General features: G+C 35.1%; 1 protein-coding gene across 1 annotated transcript in view; it reads left to right on the top strand.

The window, feature by feature from the left end:
- The first annotated feature begins 603 nt into the window (after window positions 1-603).
- The window catches only part of LOC146596646 (protein unc-13 homolog A-like), a 63,628-nt gene continuing 45,994 nt past the window's right edge, over window positions 604-18,237 (top strand). The window contains exons 1-5 of the mRNA XM_085303379.1: window positions 604-722; window positions 4,725-4,754; window positions 7,880-7,979; window positions 11,763-11,880; window positions 13,488-13,611. Of these exons, the coding sequence (XP_085159505.1) occupies window positions 701-722; window positions 4,725-4,754; window positions 7,880-7,979; window positions 11,763-11,880; window positions 13,488-13,611 (394 nt within the window). The 5' untranslated portion in view covers window positions 604-700. The remainder of the gene's footprint in view (window positions 723-4,724; window positions 4,755-7,879; window positions 7,980-11,762; window positions 11,881-13,487; window positions 13,612-18,237) is intronic.

Raw genomic sequence — 18,237 nt, 5'->3', positions numbered from 1 at the left:
TGATTTCAGGCCATTTTGAGTATTACAGTAAAATATTATGACTTTGCAAGAGCATATTTAATTATTGAAAAATAACAAGTGCCAAAAGTGAAGAAAATCATGAAGCAAGTTAAAATTCAGCTTGTATTTCCTTATGTTTAATATTTATTTGTGCTTTATTTTAGAAAACTAACCCTATGTATGTTTAGCTGTAGCTGATGTAGTAAAAGAAAGATTCTGAGTGTGCGGACCTGTAAATAAAAATTAAACCTTCCGTGTTCCACCTCAGATGCTTTGAATGTATTAAAATCAAAATTCAAGAATTTAAGAAACTAAGAAGAGTATGTCCTTAGTAAAATAGTTGCTATGTGCTGGTGTTACTGCTTGCAAAAATGACACTCAGAAATGTATTTAGCCTAGAGACAGCTACATATAGTGGATAGAAGGTGAGAAAACAACTGTAGTATTTCTCCTCTACACTTCCATCTCAGCAAATATATATATATATATAGAGGGAGGAAGAATTTGTCCAGTCCATCAATTGGCTGTATTTCCTCCATGCAAAGCATGGGAGGAGCATGCAGGAAGAGTGAAACCCAAGCACACTCGCAATGAGGAAACAGGGGAAAACACTAATCTAATCTTCACCAAGCCAACTATTTTTATTTCTAAAAAAGAGGATCACTTTAATTGGTRTTCTTTAAAATAATTTTCTACCAGAATGGAACTTCTCTTTATAAAAGGTAGGTTTTTCTTATCAAGCAAGCTCCTTCACAGATGTGGCAAATGTGTAGTAGGCAGCTATAAAAAAGCACCTTAGTRAACTGCAGATGTGGGCTGGTAATTAAAATGAATGGGAATATTTCTTTCAGTGCTTGCTTCAAGGGAAGCCAAGCAAGTGCAGTCTGTAAACTGCGCACTTGCAGAGTGGTTGAACTGCTGCAGTGTTTGGAGCTGTTTCATTCAATTTAACTCTGAACTGTCTTGTGTGTATTGATAGGGTAGGAAAATACAAGATTACTTTTTAAAAAATCTAAATTTCACAGACTTTAGTCATACACTTGATCAAAAATGATGACAAGATTAGATTTGGGTAGGTATTGTGACTGTATGAGTCAAATACTATTAGCTTTGGGGCATTCTTCATCAGTGAAAGCAATACTGTGGAGTGGAACTTCTATTTGTTAAAGTCAGAATTTGGAATGCTTTTTACTTTTTAGTTGGTGAAGTAAAAGGCATGTCTTCTATCAGGCATAATAAATATGTAGTAGTGAATTCTTTATTTGATTGCACATAAGAAATTGTTTTATCTGTGAATCTTCTGAGTAATCACTGCGAATCTATTATTGAGAAGAATTTTGAAGTAGCTTTTTGAGATGATGGGTAGTATTACTGGTTACCTGGCCTCCAATTTGCCCTTAGTGTAGTATTTGTGTACTTACTAAGTTTTTGCGTKGTCTGTAGAACAGACACATCAGTATAAATTGACTATTAACCAGTTTATAAAATGTAAAAATGATAGAATTATATAGCTGGTGGATTCTGTGGTACTGTTAGTTTTCTTGGCACTTAAAGGAATTTGAAGAGAATATTTTTCCCTTTCAATGTGTGTATTTTATTTTTATATATATGTGTGTGTGTGTGTGTATGTGTGTGTATATATAATAAATTTTCCTCTTGGCAGAGGCTTGTAACATTTAGGAAGCAATGTTTATGAGATCTGTAACTTAAGTAATTTCTGTTGCTTGTCGGCTGGAGTTCAGACAGTTTGCATCAACACCAATCACTCTTGTGTTTGCATGAAACTGCCTTAACTCAGGTGAATCTGTGCCATGGAAGATAACAATTTTCCTAAGGCATCACAAAGCACAAGGGGAGTATTCATGCCATATTGTAATTGATCGTGCTTTCTTTGTTGGACTTGTAAAACTGAGTGTTTTGCACAAGGATCAGAGGCCACAGCCTTTCTTTGTTTGGGCTCTAGAGTCTAACAGAAATACAAAGGAAGAAAATAGCGTCATTAAGAGGAAAGTATACCTGTGCACTTTGTCAAAGACACAACTGTTGAAATCCAAAGCACAACTAAGTTTAGAGTGACAATCCCATTGCCCTCCTAAGTCATGGAGTTTTCAGCCACAACATGTTGGCAGTCATGCGTGCTGTCTTTTCAAAGTTTGAATTTTAGCCCTGTGGTTGCACTTACATTTGATCTAGTAATGGAACTCTAAGGAGTGAGAAATTTGGTAGTTGCTGAGTAGTCTTCTTTTCCAGCTATAGTGACAGGAAACATTAAATGTTAATGGAATTTTATAGCTCTTGTTTTAGCTTCTCGTCTGGCTGACACAGAAGCATTCAGCTTTCATGATATTCATCTCTTTTCAACTTACAATGAAACATCTCAGGATCATCCCCTTCTATCTCTATTTCAAGATCATACTACCTCTTATTTCGTTTACTCAGAATGACTAAATACTGATCCATTGACTTTTTGATCGTATTCCTTTTCAAGCAAGAGGAAGCACTACTTTTTAATGTCTCTTTGTGCATACCATTGTAGCACTCCAATTAATTGATACCTGGGAAGCTCCATATAGACAGAATTCTGAATACTGCTGCAAGCCATGTACCATATTCATGTGGCATTTTATTCCATATATATTTGTTATCATATGCATGTTACTAGAATTATATGGCTTTTTGCCACTATTATTACTGTTAAAGCAAAAGAATTAGCAACAGTAATGAGAACARTACTGTTAGTCATAAACAGAATTATTGAACTAAGGGGACTGGCAGACAGAGAACACATAATTATACTTACAGAGCAAGCACGCTTTTCTGGAAATCATTGTAAGCAGGTCAAAATTAAGTACGAAGACTGTTTTTATACAGTCCCTCTTCATAACAGGAGTCATCTCTAATGTAATGGAAATTAATGCTCTTTACAGGCGGTGCTGCCACTTGTCAAGTATTAAATTTTGCTTTCTTAGTTCTGATGACATCTGACCTCAGATTGGTGGCTGTTGCAATATAGTATGTGGTCATAATACTAAAAGTAGTGGCATTTGTGCAGCTGAGTGAGATATTCTACATAGGTACCTAGGGACAACACTGGGTTTATGGGTTTACAAATTTTTTTTTTTTTTTTTTGGAACTGTTTTCAGTTTCCTTTTATGCTTTTTTCATGTTTTAAAAAAAAAAAAAAAAAAAAAAAAAGTGAATAGTGAAGGCCAGATCCAGTGGAAGATTTTTATGTCTGAAATGAAACTTCTGTGTATTTGCCTCTTGGCCATAGAAGAATCTGAAGTCCATGGGTCTCAATGATATCAAAGTATTTCAGTGCATGCCCAGAGTTGCTTCAGTCTTTAGAGGTTGAGCAGCTCCCCTTCTTCATTCAGTCCAAATCTGTTCAGAATTCAGTAGCTGAGCAGTCTTCTGTCAAAGTACACTGAAGAGCTCTGCTTGGGAGGTGTTATCTTCCATTTGTGTAACAGCTTGCTAGGTAGAACTGTTGCTTAGGAGTAAGAACTGAAAAACAGACTGTTAACTGGCTTGTATTGAGTGTCCTTTAGCAGACATACAGGGTAGAGGAAGAAATGGCAAGCATATGTAATTATCCCCCATCCACAGAAATCTCAAAACCTCTGTGTATTTTCATCTGAGAGTAATTTCTGATCCTGACACATTTTTTTTTCTATTTAGCAACCCCTGGTGTATCTCTCTTCCAAATAGTTTTCAGTCTCCTTTAGAATTAATTTAGATTTCTTGCACCATCACATCCTTTGGCAAGGAGTACCCCAAATCTACTGTCTGTACTTCAAATCACTTACTGGAGGATATTTAAATTTTTATCTTTCACACGCCAGAAGATGAATACATGGTCCTGACAATTGTATGTGTATATACAGGTGTATATTTATTCCAAATGGCAAAGGAAGCATATATACTATACTTTTATTTTTGGCTTTGAAATTAAGCTACTGCTCTTCTCCAATTGTACTTAGTTTGCATCACAAAGGAGTTTGAGGGGCAAAAATCATATTCCTTTTCAAGTAAACTCAACAGAAAGTTGTACTCTAGGAGTATGCCTCATCTGCTCCAGCTGTTATTGAGCATGCAGTCTATGGGATGACAGTAGAGAGAGTCTGAAGTAAAATCTCTGAAGTAGATGTGGAATGAATATTGGGTTCTCAACACTCCTGTTTTACTCTACAGGTGYACCCTGTTGCACCACTTTGGTAACAAATGTTTCCAATAACATTGGAGTGCATCTCCGCTTCCACATATCTCCTGCTGCATCATAAATGCTCTAACAATTTGGGGATCATTGTTTCTTATTTTGACTGGTTGATAGGAGAAAACCTCAATGCAGTACATATATTTACAAACACTAAACATGGCACAGAAAGCAGTACTTCTGATGTGCTGCTAATGTCTAGTATAAATTACTACTGGTGCCATTACTGAGCATGGTTTCCTGTGCCATTCAAGTTAATTCTTGTAACTAATCAGTATAATTATTATGGAGGATATTTGTGTAAACTGCAGAGATTCTCTGCATTTTTCCTCTTCCCTCAAGACTACAGAGGAATCATATTATCTTAAAAACATCATTGTGATTAAAGAATAATTTTCATTTATAGTGATGAATTCTTGAAACTACTGAAATCCTTATTTTTTTAATAAAATCTGCAAGAGTCATCAAAACATTACTTGAATATAATCAATTACTTTTTTTTATATAGTGAAAAAAGGAAGGTTGAATGAAGCAGCTGGTAAGTCTGATTTCTCTTTAATTTCTGATTTATGCTTTCTTTTCTTGGAAAAGAATGTATGTGGCATATTAAATGATCATTTAAACCTAGGACTACTGACACCCATTTCTTCAAGTGTTCAATGTAAAACAAATAAGGAAAGAAAATTATGGGAGAAAAAAATTATTCATAAAATCCAGGTTATAGACTTGCACAATCTATTCAGTGCTAATAATTATGGTGTCATAAGTTAGTGCTATTTAAAGGATATTTCCATTAAAAAGAAATTTTATCTGGTTTGACCTAACTACATCATGAGTTGAGAGAAATTATTTTGATTATAAGCAGAATGCAGGGTTTAGCATCACCAGGGTGAGGAGGAGATGGTGCTGCGTTTTTCCTGTGAGGAGATACAGATGGAAGCCCATGCATAATTGACTGACAGCTGTATAGATCAGGTATAGGCCCTATGAAACAAACATCAGTGAAATCAAGCTGCCCCAGATTCTGTAAGTCTGGCTCAAGGACCAACATTTAGCCAAAGAGTGGAGAAGAAAGGCCTTACTTAGCCAGAATTTTCTCACACATAGATGATAAACCCCTCAAGAGCTGTGCTGTTATTAGTTCTTAGRAAAAACTGATAAATCAACTAATCAGTGAAGAAAAATTTGCCAGTAGTTGTCTGGCTATGACATTTAAGTAATTCCTGCAAATTATTCAAAGATACCTGGATTAAAGGAGACATCACCTGAACCAGCACAGGTTAAACTGCTTGCTTGGGACATGGTTCTGCTAGTTTGCTGGAAAGTATGGTCATTGGTATTTAAACTGTGAAGTATAGATTGAAGAAATGTCTGAATTTGTCTTTTTTTTTGTTAAATTCCTAATGCTATCAGAAGGAGATTCTTCCGGGTTCAGTAAATGTTGTATCTTACTGGTACTCAAGAGGTAGTAATTTACAAAAGATGATTATCAAACAACATTTTTTTTTTACAAGTTAAATAATTTTCAGTTGGCCTTTAAATGTTGTATAGCACTTGTTAACRCCGTAAATAACAGGTAATGAAGCTTGAATGATATACTCTGATAATTGGCCATACTTTCTTGGGTCAGCTTATTTGTGTTGCCAGAGTATGCTGAATAGCATGTACTCTTGACATTGTTACTCTTTAAGGGGATTATTTAGAAAACAGTATTTTTTAGTCCTCTTTCTCACTTGGTATATCTCCTGAAATCTGAAGAGGATAAATGAGTGGTGAAGTAGTGAAGGGAGACATCCAGATCCAGAGAAGAGCTGCCAAGGAGCAAGGAGCTCCTGGAGAACTAGTGGTTTGAAAAGGCAAATGGCAAAGCTCTAGGAAAGGGAAAAATATAATAATACAGACAGATGGAATTTCTTTAAATGTACTCATTTATGCTAGAAAATGAGGTGGGGAAAGGCAGGAAGGTGGTCAGGTTTGAATGCTGGTGTGATACATTGTTGTGACATAGGGCATGAAATTGTCAAATGTAAATGAAATTAGAGTTGAATGTGAATATAATAGAGATTTTTTTTCAGATATGTATTTTTTCTGGTAGTCTATTTCATTGATCTGCATCTTGTCAGTCATGGTTGCATTTAAAGGAGATGATTTTTGTCAGAGGTTGTTGTGGTTTTGATTGAAAATTCGATCTAGATAGTGGCGCTCAACATGGCGGGAGTTAAAGATGGAAGATTTCAGCCAAGTCATTTAATGAAGAATTCTTTGGAAATTTAACAGCCATGACTTGCAAGCCCTCAAATGGAAAACAAATTTTTCAACTAGAAAACATTTTGCAAACTTTACTTTTTGTTTTCTTTGGTTACACAGAATGTGCAATAGGAATATATGTGAATTATGTATTGTGGATACTTTAAATAAGTCATCAGACTTCCAAATCTATATTGACTTTATCAATAGTTTGTTCAGTGTAAGAACAGGTATATTTGAGAAGACTGGTACACTGAGTTATAAAAAAGTAGATAACTTTTTYTGAAACAAGTAGTTCCCATTACAGAACATATTTTTAGTTTTTATATCAAACATTGTCCTTAGCTGTAATCAGGAAGCTCTACATACAGGATGTACAAAGTTAACACTTTCCCTGCAGGCTTTTTAACTGCAGTGAAATTTGATACAACCTATTCAAGACTGTATTGTAGACAGGAACAGCTCCCCTCCTACTCAGTCTGAATGTTTTACCTTTGGGTGATACAGACAACTCAAAAAGGACTWATGTTCTTGGTCTCATTTCACACGTATAGTTTGTAAAGAACTCTTCTAAACAAAGTCTTTCTTTAAAAATACGCTGATGTTGATCCTAATATAAGCTGCTAGAGGCTAATGTAGAATGCGCTTTGTGCATGCAAGCTGAGAAGCTTTTCTGAACAGCGRTAGCCATCAAGACAATATAATATGCTGTTGGCCTTTTTAGATGCCTATGTAAGCCCTAAAGGGTGATGCATTCCCATAGTTTTTCCTTGCTTTTTTTTAACTAAGGATATTTTTATGCACTTTCAAAAATCTTCAGGGTTTTTTTGTCTGCTGATTAGGTCCAATTTTATGAATGTTCTTTCTGTGCATTTACAGAAACTGAGTTCATTTGGGACAGCATCTGAAGCCCAGTTTGTTCTTGCATCTATGAATAGAACTAGGTTYGCTCACAAAGGCATGAAAAAGCCTTACTGCATCTATGACTTTACCATAATTGAACATAAGCCCCAATTAGCCAATCACCGGTATTGCTGTATCACTTGAAAGCCAAAGAATTCCTAATTGCAGAAATGGAATGTTTACTGGTTGCATGCAGTATCTGTCAAGGGAGATGGATTAATATTCCGAGAAGCTATATCTCATAGCTGATCCCCCAAATACTTGTTCACATTTAGGATTATGTTCTCTTCCACCTGTGATAAACAGGGATTTTCCTGTTATAATCCCATTAGAAATAATAAGGATTTTCTTGTTCAAATACAAGAAAATTCACATTCAGATGTGCCTTTCAAATCTGTGCTTAGGGTTTAGAGTTAAATCTCTACTGCAGTGAAGTTAAATGTGTCTAGCTTCTAGAAAAAACAATAAAATAAACTAGAAGTATAARTAAATGTACTGGTTACTTCTTTTCAGGTGCATTCCACACGTATGTTGTTTTAAAAGTTCAAAATTTAAAAAGCACTACAATAGACAGAAGAGGAAGTAAACCTTGCTGGGAACAGGACTTCATGTTGTAAGTAACAGGGAATTCTTATCAATTGGTTGTGTTGACTTGACTGTCTAAATGGTTTAGAACATTTAATAACATCTCAGACCAAATACAGACTGACAAATACAGGTAAGGAGAGAGTATGCAGCTCAAATGTCTCCGGCTAGTTCTATGAACCAGAACAAAAGTCAGTTTTGCAGGTTATTCAGCCACTCACACTGCAGACCAAGGCTAGTAGGCAAGAAGGGAGAGAAAATATTTTATCTCAATTCTTTAATTTCATTTTATTTTTTAGGAATGAAGGAATGGGAGGAGAGAAGCAGAACTGAATATCCTTATGCAACTTCATTTTTGTTTTGATTGATTTTCTTTATATATAATTCATGCTTTTTCTGTCCATTTATTCATCCATTTAGGTAGTTTACTTATTGACTTGTACTGTTTCTCATCTCTGCCTGCAAATCTTTGCCCCCTTGATTTGTCTTTCCATCTTGTTATCCATTCTTTGTTCCTTTTCTGTACTTGATAGCCTTACATATCCCTCATTGGCCAGATAGGTGCAAGCACATACATAAACACTGACATTCTGAGGAATCTTGCTTTCAACTATCAATTTCAAAGCAATTTAAAAGAATTAAATATTTAACCCTATTAGATGTTGAGATAGGGCATTGATCTCTACTTTTTTTTGGTCCTTTCCTCCACCTTTTTTGACCCCTCCCTTCTCCCAGCACAAATCTTTTTCTGTTACCGTATCTTTTTCTGAGGCAACAGAGGTTTTATTTTTCAGGACTCGATTGAAATATTTTACAGAATTAAACACTTAATTGGCTTTACTTATTTTTGAAAAATATGCTTCCTACAATTTTTATTTTAAATCTAATTTAGTATTTTGTCAAATGATTGAGTTTTGTTTTGAAGATTTCCCCCCACACGCACACTTTCTGGTCATCCGAAGCTATAAAAAAAGAAAAAGCCTTTTAACAAGCTGTACGTTTACCAAAACTAGCATTTTGATTAGGATAACCCCACCACATTTAATTCTGTACTGTATTAACTGAAGCATTTCTTAAGATTTCCCTCTCTTCTGCTGTACAGATGTATTTCAGTAAATTTCATAGTGCTTATATTCTTCCTTAAGTCCTTAATTTCATCAGAATTTTTTTCCTAAAGTTACTAATTGAATTAGGAGCTTTTCTAATGTCATGCAACTGATTTCTTAGAGATCTACAGTAGAGTATTTGCTTGCTTAGCTAGACACTATGTAACTGAAGGGCTGGTCTCTTATTTACATTAAGTCAACATTTATCATCCTTGCATTCCATTTTATGTCTGGATATAAAGAAGGATCAGAGTTATTGAAAAAAGGCTAACATCAACCAAAGCTCAACTTGGTCTCTTTCCTCTTCTTCCACAGTCATTGGACTTCTCAAGCACTCTTCAGAGCTGCAGCCTAAATTAGCCAGACTAGAGGAGCCTATCTCTGAGAATATTAAGGAAATTTATTCTCCGTATCAATAGCTAGCCTTAATAAATGCCATTCTTCCACTGCAGCTGTGAATTGTAGAAAATGTTACCATGTTTTGGTGTAGAAGTCACTATTATATAATAATGTAGTGAAACAATTTTTAGCACTTTAATGATACAGACATAATAGTTTCATAAGGTGCTGGGGGCTTTGGGGTGACAATGTAGAGTGTATTAGTTAGTAGATGATTAAATTTCAGTATTTGCTCTATCTGTTACCTTTAGTGCAGCAGGCCATTAAATACTATTTCAGAATGGATGTGTAGCCTCTCCTATCAATTTTTGAGGTACACATTAAGGTATTTAATAGATTAGTTTTTCTGCTTTATAAGTGCTTTCTTTTAAATCATACTGTACATAAGTGAGTGTTCTGTAAAATCAGTGCAAATCAACAGTTTATTAAGATTACTTTGTGAGTTTGTAATGTAAATGTTACCAAAGAATACTAAAGCACTTTTCTAGCGTGAAGTAATTAAAATTAGTTAAAAGTTGGAGGAAATATTTTGAGTTTGCTGTAGCTCCATATACTRCTTACTCAACTGTGCGACAGGACAGACTTTTTTAAAAGGCATTATAAGTAGGCATTTACAAATACATTCGTATAGACCCTTTGCTTATTCTAGTCCCTTTTCTTAAAGGTTCTTTCTGCTTCTCTTTTTGAAAGAAAAACTGCTCCATTGAACAAAAACTACCGACTTGCTTTTTTGAAAATACATATTGTTTAAAGTTTTAATGTACGGTTTTATTCTTAAGTTACCGATACAAMAGTATTAAAGATGGAGTCAAACAATTTCTGAAGATAGAAATTTTCAGTCTGCCTTCCTCTATGTATTTGTAAAGTGAGAAATTGAACGAAAAAATGCTGTATTCACTATAGCTATTTAACCACAGAAGTACAACAGTTTGAAAAAGTTAGAGCTGTCCACCATGTTTCTAACAAAAAGCATTGTGTTGAGGCCCAGTACCTGTCTCAAAGGTACTTTGCTCTTCTCAGATTTCATTTGTTCTTTCTCTGATAAAATTGAGTATACACTAATTCACTATGCTACACCATGCAAATCGGTTATTGATTAGTTTTCATACTTAATTTAAACAAATGAAGATTACATATCAGTCAGTTGCAGACACCAGTGTCTACTTAATATGTGTCATATTTACAGAACTGCTTATAGTAAAATGTAAAGGATTGTCAGACATTTTGTATGGAAATAACTTGCRTTTTTGTTTATTAGTTTTAGTTTCACATCACTGGTGAGCCATAAGGCCTGGCAAAAAAATAATTTTAAATTCCTACAAAAGTATAGTTGTTGTGTGATCTTTTTTGTGTCATGGTCAGAAAACAGTTATTAGTAAAATGTGTATATATCATAAGTAAAACAAAAACAAGGCCTGCAGAAACAACTCTTGAAGTCAAGAGCAGTTTTCCCATTATAATTTTCTTATATTATGTAGCTTCTCACTTCTAGTGAAGGGAATAAGATCCAAACGTCTCTTGCATCTTCTCTCCTTTACAGTGAGAACAAGATTAGGAACTACATTAGTTCCTAATCTCAGTCTGTTTTTTCTCTCTTGAATTTTTGTGTGGAAGGTTGGAAGTTTTCCCATGCCATTAGAAATCCTCTGTAGCTGATGGCGCATGCTGCCTGTCTGTTGTACTGTCTTGGCCAGTATTGCCAAATCTTAGTTTTGTTGAAAATGTTCCTCTGAGTTTTATGTTCAAAATGACTGCTTCTAGTTTTGTGGATTCCAGTTTCACCTAACAGAAATCACCTGACAGAAGGCTAGCTATATTATATTACTCCTGTGGCTAATAAGTTAGCTGCAGTGGAACCTGAGAATGCAGGTGACTTCAGGGTGTCCTCAGGAGATGAGTATCCTGTGGAGATAACAAACTGTATATGCAGAAGCTGCTCAGAAGAACTTGAGACAAATGCACTTCCTGTTCCTGTTGTCTTTCTAGGTTGTATCCAATAGGTCCAAGTCTTGTAGCAAAGTAAAGATAATTGAGACTTCTGTGCTACATATTTCCAGCAGAATTGTTGTGCTCATCAGTTTGTAGGAATCATCCTGAACATTTGATTCCTGGGACTTGGCTTACCTAGTTTAATGGTTGTATCATGACAGTTATTTCACGTTTTGAGTTCACTGAAAACAAAATTACTGTATTATAAATTACTAATTCAAGGTATTATACGAGAACAGAGTAGTTGGGACTGCATTTTCAGTTTTATGCTTTATGTATTCATAGTTTCAAATCTCTGATTTTGTATTTGTTTTTAGTGAAATCAGTGCTGATGCGAAGGGGTTCATTATAGAACTCTGGAAGAAAGGCTTGCTCTGGGATAGCATTTTAGGCATTTTATGGATTCCTCTTGCAACTGTGGAACATGCAACAGATGTAAGTTGACTTTCTGTGGAAATGTAAAAGACTTGAAGTGAAATCCAGTGGCATTCTTAGTTGCTACAACTACTGTAATGGCATAATTAATGTAAAATTCTGTGTCACTTGCTTCATTCAGGCTGTGATATTAAGGCATAATGTGTATGTGACTCTTAAACTGACAGTTGATGGGCATTAGCCGCATACCCTGGAGTAATGGCTCATACTCAAAGAGGTATAATTCAGTAAGTGGATTAAAGTTCACATGCACTCATTATTTATTAGTAAGKCAGAGGCAGTTTGGTTTATGTGGTTAGAGCAAGGTAACTTCAAATTAAGCTTCCTGGCCTGTATCTTTGGTGACCTTGGGTAAATCTTTAGTAAAACAGGCATAACACTATTCTGTCATTCAGGGGAAATGCTACTGTTTCAAAGAGGAAAAGAAATTTGACCCATTATAATAATGATGAAATTAATGGTAAACTAGGCACAGGGAGAAGGGTGTGTGGAGAAAATGAGTCAAATCAAGAACTACTTTGTGTCCAACGTAAAAACAATTAGTCACCAGAATGCTCTACTGAGCAGCCATGTTTTCAGTAGGCTACTTGCACAAGAAGGTTGCATGTAGGGGGTATGGAGATACTGAAACTACCTGCCGGTGCTGTGAAGTTGTATGAACTCAAGAAAAGTAAGAAATTGCTTTACTCTTAATACTCCACAGTTATCCCATTCATGAATCATCTTTACTCCATGTAGTCCGTGGGTTTTATTTTTTAAAAAAAAAAAAAAAACTCTAAAACTTTTTTTTAAGAAAGAAAAGATAATTGGTGAGATAAGAGAACAAATCAAGAAAAATCCCTTCTGTGGAATCCCCTATCAGTCCAGTAGTCATTTTTTTGTAGGGACTGATTATTCATATATACTTTGAACTGACATTTTATTGATTCTACTCAGAGAGTGGAGGCAGGGAAAGATGATTCCTGTTTAAATTAGAAGTTGCTCTGTACCACAGCTGCCAAAAGCTATTTCAGGCCCCAAGGCAAGTTATATTGCTCCACAACCCTAGCTGCTGTTGAATTGCAATTGCTGGCACTGAGATTGTGGCGTAATAGTTAACACTAGAGTTTTAAACATATAAAACATGCAAGTCGGTGTTTTCTTAATTTCTTCAGACCCTCTGAGCCTTTATTTATAATTAGGCCGCTTCGGAACTTTTCTAGTTCCTGAGTTGCTTCAAAAGTTGTTTTTTGGATTGGTTATTGTCATATGTTGATCGTGTCAGCCTTGCTATAATCTGCTTGTTTGTCATCAAGTCAAARGGGAACTCAAAGATCTCAGTTCATAAAGAGTAATTTTCAATATACATGTTTCTTGCATCTTACTCATCTTAATGTGGATTTGCCTATTTATGAATTTGTTGTAGAGTAAATGTTTTTCAAATACCATATCTGTAAGAACCTGAAGTCTTAGAAACTACTTAAATAAAAGTTGGAAAAATCAAGAATGGATCCTAAGCCTGTTAGTGTCATAAGGAGACTTCCATTGACTTAAGGGAACCTTGATTCAGGAAAAAGTGGGTAATGCTATAAATCCTACCCAAGTAATTTTCAGGATATTTTTCATAGGAAGGTCCAGGTGTTTGGTGGACATTACACTCGGAAGTCATAAAAAATGGAAGCGAGATCCATGGCACAAAAACACCAACTTCACATGAGATCCTACTAGATGTCTACTTTGCGTTACCATTTGGTGAGTTACAGATTAAGGAAAAAATAAAAAGGGTCCATAAATATCATAAACAAGAAATTAATGAAGAGGTCTCTTCTAACTCCAGCTCTCCAACTGGTCTGTTCCACTTCCTGGAACAGTGTCAGATGGTAATTCTTCTATGGAATTTACTCATCAAAACATTTGTATACTTGATACTGGTAAATAATAAGAGAATCACTGAGGGCCTATTCTAATGATCAKCTGTTTCACATGTGGATTGTAGAACTACTCAAGAAAGAAATACACTTCCTTAAGGCTCTGTTCGTTCTTCCCCTATATCTTACAACTCTGTAACACATCATCTCTGACCAGCTATTTCCATAATGTAAGTTTTACATAAAAGAAAACAGGACTCCTTTTTTTCCTGTTCACAGCAGATACCTGCCTGCACTATATATGAGTGGAAACTGGAGATATATATGTAGAAATAATGTTTATGAAGGTGGAAATGGCAGCTGAAACTTAATGTATTTTACATTATTCACAGATATCATAGAGAAACTGATTAAAATATCAAGGCCATCCATACACCTATAACAATATGACAGGTCTAAATCAGTTTGCAAAAATTGATTTAATATTCTTTAAACAGTCCAATGAATTGCAGCTTAAAAGACTAATTCTGAAATGTATACAAGAATAACAATAAAAATAAGAAACATAAAAACAGTTTTGAAAGGGAGAGGTGGAAAACTCTTATCAGTAGTGCATTCTTAAGCTGTTTTATTTTTGAAATGCAGTGCCTAAAATTGAATTCATCAATGCGGTTAACATTGATTACAGCAGTCTAGTTACTTCTGGTGCTATAGACTCTACTCTTGTCAATGCACCTCATAGAATGTATACCTTTTCAGAGAAGCAAGGTTATTATGGACTTTCATGCATTCCTATAAGTCACAACACCCCTATTTTTTGAAGCAGAATTTTTATTTTTATAATAAAATTGTAGCCAAGAAAGTAACATGGGTGAAAGAAATTAAGCCCTATTCACATTCTGATTTATCAGCAGCCATAAATAATTCTCAGTTGTCTGAATAAAGGTTTGCATGGAGGAACTTTCTCCTTCCTATTCACATATGCCTCCATCTGGATCATTCTGATTCTTTRAACATGATGGGAAGTACACGTCAAATGCATTGAGTCCTTAAAAAAATGTATTTAAAGAGCACAACAGAAAAGGGTAACAGTTTGTGTAGCATGTAACAGTAAAATATCCTTTACGAAAGGAGGAAACTTGGTACAAATGGGATTTATTTTACGTGCCAAAGATTCTTGCTGAAATCTCTTTGGAATTAGAATATTTTTAATGTCTCCTCTACATAATTTTCATATGTTGAAGGCTGGCATATGTCCATTAAAGAAATTTGCTCTAATTGTATGTTTACAAGTTCAGGATACTATTGATTTCAAATTGCTGCTTAGAGGGAGTGTCATTTTTTAGACTGATGCTTGTATTCTGGTTCCAAATAAACTAATGGAGAAGTTTGAAGAAAATGGTCTTTAATAACAGTCGTTTGAACTGTCTGGAGTGTTTTGTAAAACCTGTAGAGGTCGCTCTTACACTATAGTTCTGCCTACATGAGAAGATACAAAAAGCATTAAGGTTCAGGTATTGGGAAAGCCACATATTTATCTTTACCATCTATCTACAGTCTGCTTGAGATTGCTTATTCTGTTGAATAGTTTTCAATTCAGCTGTAACCAGCTGAGGATCCATCCTTGGCTGTTATAGTCAGTACAACCTCTTTCTTAGGACAGCTTGTATCAGTAAGGTAGGAGACTGCAGTTGCTTTTAACTGTTTCATGAAAGGTGCTCATTTGATAATGCCAGACTTCATCTTCAGAAAAATATAATGCATCCACTATAAATCTGAACCCCCTGTGCTATTCTAAAAGTATGGCTTTATTTGGTCTTGAAGCACTACATGTGTTACTAGAAAAGAGTTTCAGTATCATTAGTTTGTTCATGGATGCTTACTTCTAAAAGTATTGGCTAATACTGGCTGTGGCTTGTTTCTGCAAAGTGGTCCTTTCACCACTGGCATTTAGGCTGTGCTCCAATGAACAGCTGTTAGCTAATGAGGATTTCATATTTAAAGTTCTGCAGGCAAATTCACAGCAATACTATAGGTCTTTTGCAAACAATATTTCTAAAAGTCAGTTCTTTAATGGACAGTCAGATTTCATCATTAAATATAATTTTGTTTCAAGTGTGTTAGGTCATTCATGTAGTAAGACAAAATTTAAAGGACATTCCTTATATTTTTATTAAAGCCAGTGTTAGAGGCCTACATCTTGTGCTTTAACATTCATCAAATAATGAAATTATATACATTACATAAAATGCATTCACTGAATAGTAGGACATATACTGTTAGTAAAGTGTAATACTCATCTCATAAAACAGCATGGAGCTGTGTATAGCTGAAAATACAGTGATGCTGCCAATTACATGGAGCAATTGGACTGCTTGTCAGATCATAGAGGCATTAAGGATTGTCATTGTTATTTATACTTTAAATTTGTTTTACAGGTTTATTGTTACTTTTGAAATGATGATGTTATGAAGGGCTTTAGAGCATTTCTTGTATTGAAACACAAAAGATAAAATATCTTTTACAAGTGTCTGGATTTTATTATGCTCATAAAAAGAATTGATTGAATAACATCAAAAGGATGCAGTGAACATCAGAAGTAATAGTGAAAAATAGCTCAAGAACTTATTGCCTAAATAGAATAAATCTTATTCATATCTTGGTGACTTGTCTAATTCATTAAATGCAGAAGGCCTGATCCCACATGTATATAAACATCACTTTTACCACTCTGACATATAAGGGAACTTTCAAATGGGTCTAAAGTACATTCCATTGAAGATGCTTTTACACTTCCAGAGTTTTTTAAGAGAAATTTCATTCGTAAGAATCTGATGTTGAACAGCTTTTGGAGAGAATTTTGTTTTGCTGGTACTTCTGTATGGATATAAAAGCTCTTAAAATTCGTTCTGTTCATTTCTTATATTCTTTGAGAGATTTGGTCTAATACTGTTAATCATTCAGGTGCAGTGAAGCCTCATAGAGCAAGAATGAGGAAATTGTTCCAGCTCCTTTGGAAAGTTACTGTACTGCTGAAAGAATGCATGTCKTTTGTCTGAGCTGCAGTAGAAGAGAATGTTGCCATTTTCCTGATACCTTGTACATTGCCATAGGGTAAAAGTTCTGTTCATGCTACTATTTTACCATCAAGATTTGTCCATGCAATTGCAGAGGTGCGATTTTTTGATCTCATCTCATACCACAAGCAGTCTGCAAAGTAGAAAGCTGATCAGTATGGTGGGGGAACAGGCCTTTGTTTTCAGAGTTATAAGGAGAATTAGATAAGAGGGGTGAGGATTCAAGGAAATGCAGGGGAATGGGTATAGCAGAAGAGAAGTATGATCAAGACACGGAGCTAGAAAGTTAGGACAGCAGGAAAAAAAGGAAAGAAAAAAAGACCAAATAGATCATTGGGGGAAGATGATAAAGAAAGGAAATAGCACCAGAAGAAAGGTGAAAGAAAAATGAATTATTATGTTTTCACAGTATATTGTTTTATATCTTTCTAAAATTTACCTTTCTTCCTTATCAGTGGGCTTTTGTACTTACGGAACTTTTATTCTTCACATAAAGTTACCTGGACCTGTTAAGTTGTATATGAAATCTTCATGCTACAAGGGAATTTTTTCCTAGTAACTTGCACAGTAATATTGGGAAGCTGGTGTTTTATTTGTCCTATGAGTAGAAATACAAACATGAGCAAGGACCCACCAAGGTCAGTAAAACCTGGAGTTCTCAGGAGTTCAGTCTCCAAAGTAATTAACGTTATGTTTCTAAACAAAGCTTACCTGTGGAACATAAGAGAAGTACTGAAGAAAAGTTACTCTTTCTGTCATCAGGAGGTTAATGATTCTACTTTTAGCAGTTGCACAAATTTGAGTGATGTAATTCATGTAATATGCTACTACTAGATTACTTTTAGATCAGTAGATGCGTACCCTGATATACCCCTTGTCTTTGAGACCCTAGTTATGCAGGTTGTGGATCTGGCCAAAATATACTGCAGCTCCCTTTGTCACAGCACTTTTTTTCTTGAAGGTGGGATCATACGTGCCCAGCTCTCACCCCAACATGAGGCAGTAACTTATACATAAAATTACAGTTTCCCGTAATGTGCATAAATATAATTTTAAGATATATAGTTGTAGAATAGGACTAACCTTTGCAAAGMACTTTGTTGTATTTTGAGACAAGAAAGAGCAACTAAAAAAGAAAATGCTGATGTAGGAAGAGATGGTCCAATTAACTCCATGGTAAAGAGATAAAATATGAGGTACCTACAGTGTACCAAGTGTTTCTGRTCTAGTGTTAGACAAGACTCTCTTAGTGCAAAGACAAGCAGAGTGCTGTTTTATCAGCTGTGGGAAAGATAAATGAAAAAGGTTTCTGGGGAGAAACTTCATTTTCTTTGAGACTGCATGGGACGTTTTGGTTAATAGGACTTTGTGGTTCTGTCAAAAGCGTAAGCCTTGTAAAAAGGTTTTCCTCTTTTACTTGTACCTTGTGTAGT

This window comes from Rhea americana, unplaced genomic scaffold (assembly GCF_003343005.1).
Source record: "Rhea americana isolate MKP2758 unplaced genomic scaffold, rheAme1 scaffold_2, whole genome shotgun sequence".
Classification (NCBI taxonomy): domain Eukaryota; kingdom Metazoa; phylum Chordata; class Aves; order Rheiformes; family Rheidae; genus Rhea; species Rhea americana.
The sequence above is the reverse complement of the archived record's forward strand: the minus strand, read 5'-3'. Positions and strand labels throughout refer to the sequence as shown.